At 37.2% G+C, this 13,417-nt stretch overlaps 1 protein-coding gene across 1 annotated transcript in view; it reads right to left on the reverse strand.

Moving 5' to 3' along the window:
• Positions 1 to 13,417, reverse strand: part of PDGFC (platelet derived growth factor C) — a 62,782-nt gene that overhangs the window by 33,323 nt on the left and 16,042 nt on the right. Inside the window, exon 5 of the mRNA XM_085300677.1 lies at positions 459 to 639. Within this exon, the coding sequence (XP_085156803.1) occupies positions 459 to 639 (181 nt within the window). The remainder of the gene's footprint in view (positions 1 to 458; positions 640 to 13,417) is intronic.

Genomic DNA, 13,417 nt, shown 5'->3' on the forward strand with positions numbered 1-13,417 from the left:
AGGTACAATCAGATAGACTCACAGAAGATCATTGTGTACTTCTAATGGCAAGTGACTAATATTAATTATTTCAATTTTTCTTTTTTCTCTATTTCCTAATACTCTTCAAATGTCATGCAGCTGATTCTTATGCTGCTTTTCTTTTTTCCTTCCCAAAGCTAGAAGAAATGCCTTTTTCACAGTACTGTATTAGGAATACAAACATTTTATTGAAGTTTCCAGACAAACAACYGAGCCCACAACTTCCCAAACCAAAGCCATCCAAGATAAACCACAAGAACACTCAGTTATAAAGCAGAAACAAAATGTACAACTCTGGAAGACAGATCGTTCATTATTATCATTATCATTAAGAAATAAACAGTAGCTAGTTCTAAACAATTCAAAAATTCTCTTGAACTACTACTTCAAAGATTTTGTTTTCCTGAATTCTTTCAATCTTGAAATATGTTACTTACTGGCATAAGAAGTGTATAATGGATGCAGAATCCAGGTTCAGAAGGAAAATACTCATCAGAGACAAATCTTATTCTGATCTGGTTTCCTTTGGAAATTTGTCTGCTTGGCACACTACTGGAACCACACCAGCGCCCTAAAACGGTGCCATCACTTGGCTCTTCAACTTCTACAAAGTCATACCTGAACAGAAAAGAAAATTAAGTATTTACTTCCTGGTAAAATTGTTATAGAAACTTCCTGTTTTAATCAATGCATTGATACTACATTTTGCAAACTTTTCTTAAATTTTTCTCTTTTTTTTTTTAATGCTAGAAGTATGCTAGCAAAGTGAGTTATTTTAAACCTAGGTTCCAGCTTGCTGTTGGCTTAAATACATAATAAAATCATGCAGTGAGGTTAGAAAATAAAAATAAAAACAGAATTAGCATTTTGAACAAACCATCAGTATGATTTTGTTTGTTCCTTAATGTAAAGCAAGTACAACATGTTGGACASGGCAGAATAAAGTAAGAGAATAAAGTTAGGAATTGCTTAAGTTTGACACATTAACTGGTACTGCAGTATCACTAGAAATACACCACATGCCACCAGTGAAAATTCAATGGCGTTTTGCTGCTGAAACCTTGTCCACTTATAATAGTGCTGGCAAGTAAAAATCAAGAAGGTAAAGGTGGTTTAYGGAAACTTTTCCTACAAGGCTTTTTTTTCTGGCTAAAGCACATTTTAAGGTAATGCATATCCCAATGGGACATTTGTTGAGCAAAGGCCTAAATGTGCTGTTTATCAGAAAGATTCTGACAYTTTGGTAATACTGACTAAAGATATATAGGTTGGGAGTTTTAGAAAAAGTGAAACATATAAAGTTTGATTTAGTTTAATTGTTTTTTTAATGTGTGGTCTGGGTGTCTCTGGGGATCTGTGAATAACTTCAAATAGGTCCATGAAAGGTTACTAAGAAAAGCCAGTCAAGTGTCATCAATAAGTTTAAACATGCTACAGAAAGGTCCTTACTTCCACTGCAAAATGTTTAGGGGGTTCTCAAGTCATAAAAACATTGAAAACCACTGCTCTAGAAGGTATGGCTGGTTTCAATATTTTAACCTGTTTCATGTCAGTTCCCCAGCTGCCCACTGACAGAATAAACAGTAAGAATTTCAGTCCGTTTTCTCTCGCAGTAGTTCGAAACACTCTCAGCAGCAGCATTATTTGGTTCAGGAAGGCAACGCTGCAGCAGTTAGAGCATGGCATGCATTCGGGAGTTTATAGCTGCAGCTTTCTGAGTCATCATTTTATTTTTAAATTATAACTTGTATTCTAAAGATAATCATGACATATGTCTGGGAAAGTTTCAAGCTTTATATTTTTATGTTCTTTTACATATATAGTCATGCACTAAATATATTTTTCAAAACAATCCACATTGGTAGATACTACTGAATATTTTACAAGGGTACAAAAAGTCCTACCGCTTATAATAGAAAATACTCATATTTTAACCTCCCCTCACCCCCCCTAAAACACTGCCAAACATGCCAAGCAATATTTAATGTGAAAATTATTACCTCATAAACATTTTCTACTGAAGCTTTTTCTGGATCTTTTTTTTGGTAAAGCTAATCTTTATAATGATTCCCAGTTCTCTGGTTAGACAGCAGGCAATAAATTCTTGTGTTGCATGTTTGTGCAAGTCAGACTTGTACATTTATTATCTCCATTTAAAGGACTAGTATTTTTTTTCCACTTAATTAAAAATGAATGCAATGAATATACTTATTAACTGTGTTCAAAAATCCATTACTGCCATGTACTACAGGTTTAAATCTTATCGAACTTATGATACGAATTACTTTATCACCATTTTTTCCCCAAATACTAACATAACTTCTCTAACTGATCCACCAGTGGTTTTATTTTATGATAATGTAAACAACTTATTATGAAGACAATATTTACATTATTTGTACTATGGCTTCAAGGCTGGYTGAACATATTTTTATCAAACTGGCTTTGGGTTTTTTTTTTTTTTTAGATTATGTTATGAAGCTTTTAAAGATAAACTCCATTGATCATTTTTCTAGCTATGAAAGAATACTTCTCTACCTACCTTTCTGTTTTGCAAAGAGTGAACAAGTTAAATATTACACTTATGGATTTAAATTTAAGATTTTGAGGAGCTGGTCATAGTATAGACATTCAGTGCTTCTATATAACTCACATGCTACTTTCCCTTTGCACCCTTTGGTTCTCCAGTTCTCCTAGAGGAAAAAAAAGCAGCTCAAATTCCACGCAGTTTAAATGCTAGACCCGTAAAATGAATGCTAATGATTCCATTAGTTGAAAGGTAAGAAACGAGAAAAATCTTTTTTTTCCCTGTAAAACCCAAACAAAACTCAGCTTTCTGATACACAAGACAGGCTGAGCAAAGTTATTCAGGTTTTTCTTTTACAGTCAGTTCTTTTTTGCTTCATCTTTGTATGCAGTATTTGCAAGCAAGGTGTCCTCTGTCATCAAAATGCTTTTTGATTTCGTTAATGTGTTACCAGTGATACCTTGACTGAGAGGCRTCTCAGCGACTCTCCCCTTATCCTATTACCATTCTCATCTGAAATCCACCCGTTTCCAAGTGATCAATGTGGAGACAGTCTAGACCTTATGAAGCCCTCACTAGTACTGCACTGAAGTGTGCACAATTGCCAAAATCRTCCTTCAGGAGGATTTACTAAACCTGCTCTATGAGCCAATCTCACACAACTTTTGCATGGCAACGTGATACAGTACGTAGAGCTCTAAGTGGTTCATAATGATTACTCCCTTTCTCTAACCTCTCCCTCAGGACCTACRGAGGATTTATGTTCTTTCATGTTCAACAAAGAAGTCTGGTATTACAGACAAAATTTCTGTTCTTAAAAGCCAATATGAGATGTGAGCATTGCCTTCCTACTGTTAAACAGATGTAGGTGGAGCTCTGGCACAAGATAGTAATTACACCAACAAAAATGGGAATCCTTAGAAATTCCGTCTACGCCAACAGGGAAACAAACAAAAACAAAACAAAATACACCCCTCGGGTTTTCTGGACATAATGAAATTTCTATCTTATAACTTTACTCCTGTCAGTTATCCAGCTTAATGGGCTGCAAGAGCCAGCCAAGAAAATCTTCTAAGCAATTGAAAATTGCAACTAAAAATTCCTAGCATCACACATGTTGACTGAAGTCTGAACTTGCTGTGAAATTTAACAAAACAATGGTTAAGACACTTCAGGATTTACAAGATGATGTTGCACAATTCCGAGGCTTCATACGACAGGGCTGAAGAGCAGCAAGGACAAAATCACAACCACCCAAAATTATTTCCCCATCAAACAAAGCTTATAGTTGAAAACCTAGAAAACAAGGATAACCAAGAATTAAGAGACTATTTTCTATCTGCAATTGATTTAGAAAGATTTAAAATGCATTGAATAGTTATTTGAACCAAAAAAAAAAAAATCTTTCTTTTTTGTGCAATGTACAAACTAGAAAACACAGTCCTCTATTAAAATGACTAGAGAAATGCACTCGTGCTGGACCTGTTTTCAAGACATTATCAAATACTACTAAAATTCAGGACTAAGGGTAGGCTAATCACCCTTACTGAGATGAAAGATACCTTTTGTCATGCATGTTCAGCCCATAATGCTTGCCCTTATGTGTTGCCCAATACCTGTTCCTCTTCCCTATTGTCTAGGTGTCTGAGACCATGGATAGAATTAACAATCTGCGCAAAGAATGTCTTTGAGAAGGGGGGAAAAAAAGCCATATAAATGACTCTAAACTTCAAGGGCTTGCCAGCCAGGAAATGTATTTTCTAGGGGAATTTTTTTTCCTCCTCTTTCTATATTTTTTTGTGGTTTACATTGCCATTTGCTAAACATATTCTGACAGGCTGTTTACCTTGGCTTACAGTTTGGTGACCTTTATGCAGCTTCCCTCTGCCTTCAGAATTCCACAAATACATCAATGAATGTAAGAAGCAGAAACTCACACAGTAAAATAGTTTGTTATATCAGTGATGTTCGATCTTTCCATCTCCATACAGATCTGTGCTAGACAAAACTAGCATATCCATAAAAACAGCTTGGAAATGGTGAAGTGTATTCTTCTTCTTCCTTTGATGAGCACTGATTTTTTTTTAAATGAAGAAATAGGAAGTTGAYAGCAATTCTTGCCATTTCCCTTATTTCCCCCTCCCAGCCCTCCATTGGGCCACTGCAATATTTATATTCCACCTCATTTGAAAGTATGTACAATTCCAGATTTTTACAGTGCCAGGAAAGCGCACTGCAGTAGCTACCTCAGCTTCAGACCAAAAGCATCCAAGGTCCTCTGGGATCCCACCAAGCAAACTGCTCTTGAGCAGATTGTGGAGGCTTTATACYTGCAAGGCAGCTTCAGTTTCGGAAGCACTGGAAGTTACTGGAAACAGTCATCTTGAAAACATCACTTTGATATTTTTCTAAATGAAATTCTAACACTGTCATTCTAAAGGAAAATATCCTCTCCTCATTCCACCTTGTTCATTTTTTCTATTACCAGTACCTCTCCTTTCATTAAGGCTAAAGTTTTCCCCCAAAACTAAGGCAGAGTGATATAAGACACACAAAAATCAAGATAATAATAACAGAAAAATACAGTTGGCAATACTGAAACCATGTATCTGTGCACTGTTTTTTCAACTTGTGTAGCAGAAAACCTTACCCTTACTTCGGGGATTTTTTTTCCTCTGATATCATAATAGTATCATAATCTAATATCAAAATCATGCCAGGTAACAAAATCACTTGCCGCCCAAGTCTGCATGCTTCAGAACAGCTATTTAACTCCCTTGCCTTTCAAATGCATTACTTCATATTATATTGCTACCAGGTAATAAATAGAAAACAATAGGCACAGGAGCCTCAAACTGGAAAAGATTGGTCCATTCAGTCCAGGCCTAAATCAGTAAGTGCATACAAAGTTCCTGAAATCCACAGAACACTGGCCATGCACATCTGTAAAAGTTAGCTATTAATAACTCAACTTGCCCTGCAGAAGACAGACTTCTAATGATACAGAAAGCAAATTTCCAAGAGGAAGGCAAGTGAGAGGAACTATTCACTACTACTGTAGTAGTGGAACTACTGAAAAGAGCTCAGCATAGGGCTACGAAGAAGATCAAAGGACTGGAGCATCTCTCCTATGAGCAACAGCTGGCCTGTTTAGCCTAGAGAGGAGRAAATTGAGAGGAGATCTTATCAATGTCTACAAATACCTTAAGAGAGGGTGTCAAGAGGATGGGGCCAAACTCTTTTCAGTGGTGCCCAGCAACAGGACAAGAGGCAACAGGCACAAACTGAAACACAGGAAGTTCCCCTTGAACATGAGGAAAAACTTCTTCACCGGGTGTGTGTGTGTGTGTGTGTGTGTGTGTGTGTGTGTGACAGAGCACTGGAAGAGGTTGCCCAGAGAAGCTGCGGAGTCTCCTTCTCTGGAGGTATTCAAAACCCATCTGGATGCAATCTTGTGCAGCATGCTCTAGGTGCCCCTGCTTGAGCAGGGAGGTTAAACTAGAAGGGACTCCAGGGGTCCCTTCCAACTTCGGCCATTTTACTAGAGCTACTCTGAGTGACARTAAAAACAAGATATTGGAAGTATTTTTTTTCAAAGATTACCTGATGTAAAAATTTCAATATTTAGAGTATTCTTCCAAGATCTTCCCTCTCCAAAAAGAAGTCCTAAGAAAAAGTACCTAGAATCATTTGATTCCAGTTATTGAGGCTCACAGTACAGGCAGTTACCCACTAGCCTTCAGCCTCTTTAAAAGGTTCTGGCAGTGCTCTTCACTACGACAGGGAACTCCTTAAGATAGCATTACAGCTTTTCCAATAGTTGGGAAGGATCATGCCCTATCATGCCTACTGTTTTAAAATAAAAACAGAAAAAGTGTTTGAACAACAATGATTTGACATGAAACATTTCCACAGTACCATCTGTATCTTCTGACTTTACATACACTGTGTTTTAACAGTCACTGAAAAGAAACAGCACATCCAGACATGATCCAAATACATAACTGATGAGATCAGGTTTTTATACTCAAAAACAATGCTTAATTATAAACAAACATCACTTCCAGCAATAAACTTCACTTCTAGTCAATATAGCAAATAAGCACATTAGGTTAAAGAATGAATTATCTTGTTATGTCTACATTTTCCATGAAATGAAGATATTCAAGGTATAAACAGAGATCATTTCTAATAACCATTCACCAAATATGGATTGTAGTTTCTGTGCCAACCTACTTTGAATACATCTATTTTAGAATATACAGTACCATACATTAGAAACTGCCATATGGAAACACAGATTCATTCACAAATGTTATATGGTTGCCATGGTTCTCTCTATTTAATCTTTCCTCATACTCCCATACTGATTTGCAACTGCCTGAGGCTTCTAACTCAACCACACGCTCTTTCAGTATTCTGACCTTGTTATTTAGTATACATTAATAGAAAAAAAAAATTAGCCAAACCCTTAATTTCATTTTTTTCCTCTCATTCACTATAAGCCACTTTGATCATGAATTTACAACACAGCAAATGAGAGGAAAACCAAGTCACTGGAGTTTAAAACCAAAAATCCTTCTCTTCAAACAGTTGAACACTTTTTATGAAAAAGAAATGGAYGCTCCATTTTACCTGATTTTGAGAAATTAAATGCTGTATAACCAGTCTCTAGTCTACCAGAAAACATATTTTCATTTTCTATGAATCTGGAGAAAACTTCAGACATCATGGGAAGTTGAGACATGTACATTTTGTGTGTAGTTTTTGTTACTTTGAGAACTATGGTTAAAGTACTACATGCAAAAAAAACTCCAAAGGAATGCTTCTTTCCCTTCCTCCCTAAAAGCCTCTCTGTATTAACAGCTTATTTCAGCGCTAAGTGATAAACTGAGTATTGCCAAAAACATACCTTTTTCCCTGATGTGATTGGCACAAAAACAGCTTTGAGGGAAAAAAAAATACGGTCATCTAGGCACACACTACTAAGTACTTATGCACTTGCTTCATCTTAAGCATGTCAGTATTGGGTAGTCTCTACAGGTAACTTCTGCCTTATGGAAAGAATCATAGAATCATAGAATCAGTGAGGTTGGAAGGGACCTCTGGAGATCAWCTAGTCCAACCTCCCTGCTCAGCAGGGKCACCTAGRGCATSTTAGACAGGGYTGCAGCCAGGCAGGCCTTGAACATCTCCAGAGAAGGAGACTCCACCAGGTTACTCTGGGCAACCTGGTCCAGAGCTCTGTCACTCTCACAGGGAAGAAATTCCCCCTCACRGTCAGGCAGAACTTCCTGTGCTTCGATTTCTGCCCATKGCCTCTTTTTGCCACGGGACAACTGAAAAGAGTTTGTCCCCRTCCCCTTGACACCCTCCCTTCAGGTACTTGTACACRTTGATAAGATCCCCCCTCAGTCTGCTCTTCCCCAGGCTGAAGAGGCCCAGCTCTCGCAGCCGTTCCTCAYAGGGCAGGTGCTSCAGCCCTCWGAYCATCTTCGTAGCCCTAYGCTGGACTCTCTCCAGTAGCTCYGTGTCTCTCTTAAGAGTGTTACATTTTTCTTCTTAAGAAAAGGGTGTTACATTTTCACAAGAATGAGAAATTATAAACTGGACATACTGGTAAGCCTACTGCAGGCTCTGAAACAAAACAATTCCATATTTTGACAGTAACTCTGTAATTATTTAAGCATGTATTAAACTACTCATATGAATAGAGAATGTAAATAAGTACATTCAGGAATACAGAGATCACAGGATTCAGTCCTAGATAGCCTATGCTATAAATAATTTCTACTAATATGACTTTTTTAGTTATTGATACATTATTCCAATTATGYGAATAGGTATTTTAGGATATATAGAGAGATGGTACCATTGGGCAGATTAATAGTTTAGGTAAGAAGGAACAAAGATAGTTTCCCAACTACTCCTYCTAAAAGTCTGATTATCAACTTTCTTGGAAACTCTCTGTATTTATTTTCCTTATATCAGAGAATTACTAGCATTTCCAAAAACACACATATGTTTGTGTTGGCCATGAACGTCTCCAGGATCTTGTATATGTTATAAATTGAGATGATAAAGCAGGTAGCAAAATTTTAATAAGATAGAGTATTCATGTTTTACTGCACACTGGTACTTCTTCTCTTCCCCCTAGAAAGGAATGGACTGTAAGTAATTTATTGCCATATATTCATGGTATAGGAATACTTGAAAATGGCCAGAATTCAGGGTCCTACTACACTAGACATTGTACTTCCCAAAACAACTTCACTTCAGAGACAGCCCACTGGTCCCAGACAGCTTACCAACTCAGCATCCTACATTACACAGCACTATACTCTCAGATTCCGGAAAATGAAATGCCTTCTCAGCTCTTTCCCAGTACTCAGAAAATTGTGGTGTATTTTCACTTGGAATAGTTATCATAAAAACATTCCTACTACACAAATTAATATTTGTACAAAACAAAAAGCATTATCTGAGCTCAGAGTTCATGTCAACAGAAAAGGTAAAGTGTTCTTTCTCATCTACTATAAAGCTTTTACCTCTTCTCCACTAATTCACCACAATAAAAATACCTGCTTCAGCATACCCCAAATTGCAATTCTTCCTTTATGCAAAATCCCTATACCCTAGGATGAAGCTGTGGCTCCAGTCAATAATGTGAAAACTACTGGCTACACAATTTTCTAACAATACTCAGAAGTGTAAAATATTAAACTCTTAAGTGGTATTTAAAAGTATTTTAAGCCTGTGAAGATTTACTCAGGACAGTGTAAGCAGATCCCCTTCCTTTACCCCTTCCCCTCCAGCAGTTACACCACTGTTCAAGCTCTCCCTTTGCCCTCCCTCCGTTCTGTCTCCCTCAGTGGAGATTGGGGCTCTGTCTATATTGATTTAAATTAAATTATTTTTTATTTCTTTAGTTCAGTAGTACAGTCATACATGGTCTCCTGTCTACTACTACTGGTACTCACATGGTTTACCAATCCAGGACAGACCATTTGTCATGTGGTCCAATGTYCTGCTCCAGGACAGGCTAATAACTGCTGCTTGAACACAAAGTCAAAAATCCCCGCGGGGTAGCTCAGCAGTTGCATAAYACTACATGAGGCAGGGAAACATGTTCCCAACTCTAGCAGGCGATCAGTTTAYGTCTATAGCATAAAGCACTTCACCTAAACTAAAGGGTTTCCTCTCATTTCAGTTTACCTTGTTATAAGTTAATGATCATAAAATTATTCAGATCTATTTTTCATTCAGCTGTAGCATATGAATCAAAGCATGTTACGAAACAGTACTTCCTCAAAATTGTTGCTAATTCACTGGTCTTCTTGTTTTCTTGTTATTATCAGAAGAGATCCATTTACGCTATAAAATCTCCCAAGACAAGCACACACGACCAGCTTCCCTTTTCAGGATAAATAATCCTGCCTTTTGCAATTTCTCATTCACATGCATCTTCTCTGATTCCTGATAATCAGATGACAATAGATTACCAGTAACTGCACTGGATTTCACTACTGCTTTGTAYTTACTAGCCCAGCAGCACGAAGTGCAAGACCAGAGTGTCACGGATTTACTTCATCCGACCCTGGCAATATTTGCTGGTAATGCTATCTAACTACAGCTTCATTCCAGCAACTCACCTCACTAATACACTGACAATACACCCAAGAAGCGACCACAGAGCATAGTTAGAGGCAATGGGGGAATAGAGAGGAAAAAGAAAGGAGGAAAGAAAAAAGAAAAGATGAATAAACAGGTGAGGAAATACAACTGCCTAGGAATAGGAGAGTTGGTACCTGCTCTTCCTGCCGATTAAACAGGAGGAAGCTGCTTATAAACCTGACAGTGAGCCTATCTGCTTAACTGCACTCAGACTTTTTTAGTAGCCAGGAAACATCAGGGAGGGAGTGCATATTACATATAATCTAGAATACAGAGAAACTATACACAGTAAATTTAGCTTATGCTGTTGGGCCTGTCTTTGTAATTTGCATTTAACTCCTAATATCCAGATTTAGGAAACTAAGCAAGAAACTGCAAGTGGCTAAAGAGTCATTGAACATAAGCCGTGGCTCACTCTGGTTTTGTGCCCCTTTGTAGTACACACTTACTTCTATTTTTTTAATAAGTCCTGGGGGGGCCAGGAGGGAAACGCCATCGATAATGACTGTTCCCACAGCACGCCAGAAAGAAGACGACCCAGCAGTGCCACACTCATTTTCAAAGAACATAACTTCAGTCTGCACCACTACAAACAGAGCCAGCTATAGTAATGTGAAATAATTTTAGAAGCAATAAATTAGGATTAGAATCGTTTACCAAAATATTTTGATACTGTAGACACAGTTTACTTTACCCAAACAACTTGCTCAAGATTGAGAGGACCAGGAAAGAGTTTTAAGGAGCCTAAAATGTTTTCTAAGTTAATGAATGTAAGTCTCTGCCGGGAGTATGGGATTATGTCAGCTACATGCTTTTCACCGGTCATTCTCCTGACACTGATCTTGGCTTTGAAAATAGATTTTAAATAACTTGCTAAGTAACACCCATTATAGTGTCCCCATGCAATAGTGGGTATTAACAAATGAACATTGGATTTTCTTGAAAGGAGGGAAAAGTGGGGGGACAAGAATGCAGTCTGTGCAGCATATTCTTCTGATCACATCACATAGGCTATGCTTCTCTGGTCAGGATCTTGTTCTCTTTCTCTTTTCCATGATACCTTTTCAACAGTACAATTTTGAAGGTATGAGTTGCTTCTGTAGAACAGAGTTTATGATTCGAAGCCTAAAGAAACATGTGTTATGGGGTAGTCTCAGTTGTAACTGTAGCAAGTTCTGTTGTTCTGTTTTTTTTTCATTTTTGTTATTTTTTAAGCTTTTATTGCCTACAATATTTATTTTGTCACATTTACAAAATTATGAGAATACTATTAAGCAAGTTTTAATAAGCAGTAGATAATCTAAAATGTTTATATTCAGTAATTAATTTCAGATTCCAAAACCGAACAGTATTTTTGTGACTCCCTCCTTCCCCCATGAGTCTAATCGTGATGACTCCTCTTTTCTATGCCTTGATCTACTTTGAGTGTAGAGTGCCGATTCCACTGCAGAGTTTCACAGCATGTCAGCAGTTTAGGAAAGATTTGTCACGTTCAGAACTTGAGCAGTCTGGAACTGCCATCAAGCACAGACTCCTCGGCACCCACTACACACCTCTACCACAATGTGAACCACTGAAAGCAGCTAAAACAGCAGAAGGAGCCACGCTGCAAGATGAGCTATCATTTGCTAAGCAGAGACACAAACTTTCCTGGAATCACAGTACATCCAAAGGAAAGAGCTTAAAAAAAAAAAAAAAAAAAGCTGCAATTTTTGTCCGCTGATTTCAGAATGTAAAAGAATTTACTTCTATTTAATTTCTAAAATGTCCCTAATTCAGACACATATATAAACATTCATTCATTTCTTCTGATGTGAGAAAACAGCMTATTTTCTTCACAAAATTAGAAAACAGAAGGCATGAGTCTATTGGATTTCTTCTATTTTCATTAAATTGAAATAATATTGTTACAATTGAATTCATATAAAGGCAATAACCTTTCTATTAATGATCTTTTCTGTATATGTAAAAGAACAATTTTTGAATAATCGAAGGACTTCAGTGACCTAAGTTCTTAAAAACAATGATTTCCATCCCTCTTCCCTTCCTCCGCCCCTTAAAACCATTCCACATTTAAACCTCACTCAAACTGGTGCCATTATTCAATAATCTTGCATCAAAATGATTTTGAAAAATTAGAAAAGACCACCATAAATATCAGAATATTATTTAACCAGGTGCCTTATCCCAAGTTTTGGTGTCTTCTACACACTGCTTCTAAAATGCCACCTTCCTGATAGCAGTAAAACATCAGTGTTGCTGCTAAGGGTTTTAATCTAAGTCAGCTATTTGATAATAGCTCTTTCCTATCAGTATTTCAATTACTCTAAAGGATCAGAAAGCTAAAATTCATCTTGTTATTTAAATTACATGATCTTTCCATCTTTGAATAAAAGGGTTAACAAAGAACTTTGCACCTATACATGTAAGTGTGTGTATGTGTGTGTGCGCGCGCGCGTGTGTATTTATACATCACATATAAAGTAAAAGACTGTATTGTGTTTCAAGCAATGACTACTGAGTCCAGAAAAAGACAACCGCTTTTTATAGTTCTAGCTATTAATAGAACTCATGCTATCCAAATCAATCTGTCTTTTAGAAAAAAGGTATAATAAATTTTTGCTTTAATAAACTGGTGCTGTACTTTATTAACATGATATTACTTTTGCTGACATTATAGACAGCAATGAGAGAGACTTAAGTATCAGAAAGCTGCCTATACAGAACCCAACCCATCTATAAGTGTAGCATCTCAAAGAAGGGGGGGAGGCTAAAACCGAACATTTTTAAGTTCCAAGGCAACAGAAGAAGGAGCTTTTTGTAACATCCATCTCCGTTTTCAGAGCCTGGTCAATTTGAGTTTTTGGAGGGGAGAGGAGATAGAGACCTCTCATGGTTTTCTGAATTTTTAAATAGAGGTGGCAGCAGCCCCCCATCCTCCTGCCCCCCAAAAATGAACGAATAAAAAGAAGTACAAGAAGCAGCAGCCCAGTTACATGCGTAGCCATGATCATTCTCTGCACAAGTTCCTCTTTAAATATAGAGTTCATTTAAAGGTCTTTGTCCAGTTATTCAAAGCTGGCTTGAACCTTGTACTTACCCAAGAGATAACTTCACCCTCTGTAATCACAGTCTCTTGCAACAAAAAAGTTCTACCAGAAGCATTTAAATCATCAGACAGTAAGAACAGCCTGT

The sequence above is a fragment of the Rhea americana genome, unplaced genomic scaffold, assembly GCF_003343005.1.
Source record: "Rhea americana isolate MKP2758 unplaced genomic scaffold, rheAme1 scaffold_167, whole genome shotgun sequence".
Classification (NCBI taxonomy): Eukaryota; Metazoa; Chordata; class Aves; order Rheiformes; family Rheidae; genus Rhea; species Rhea americana.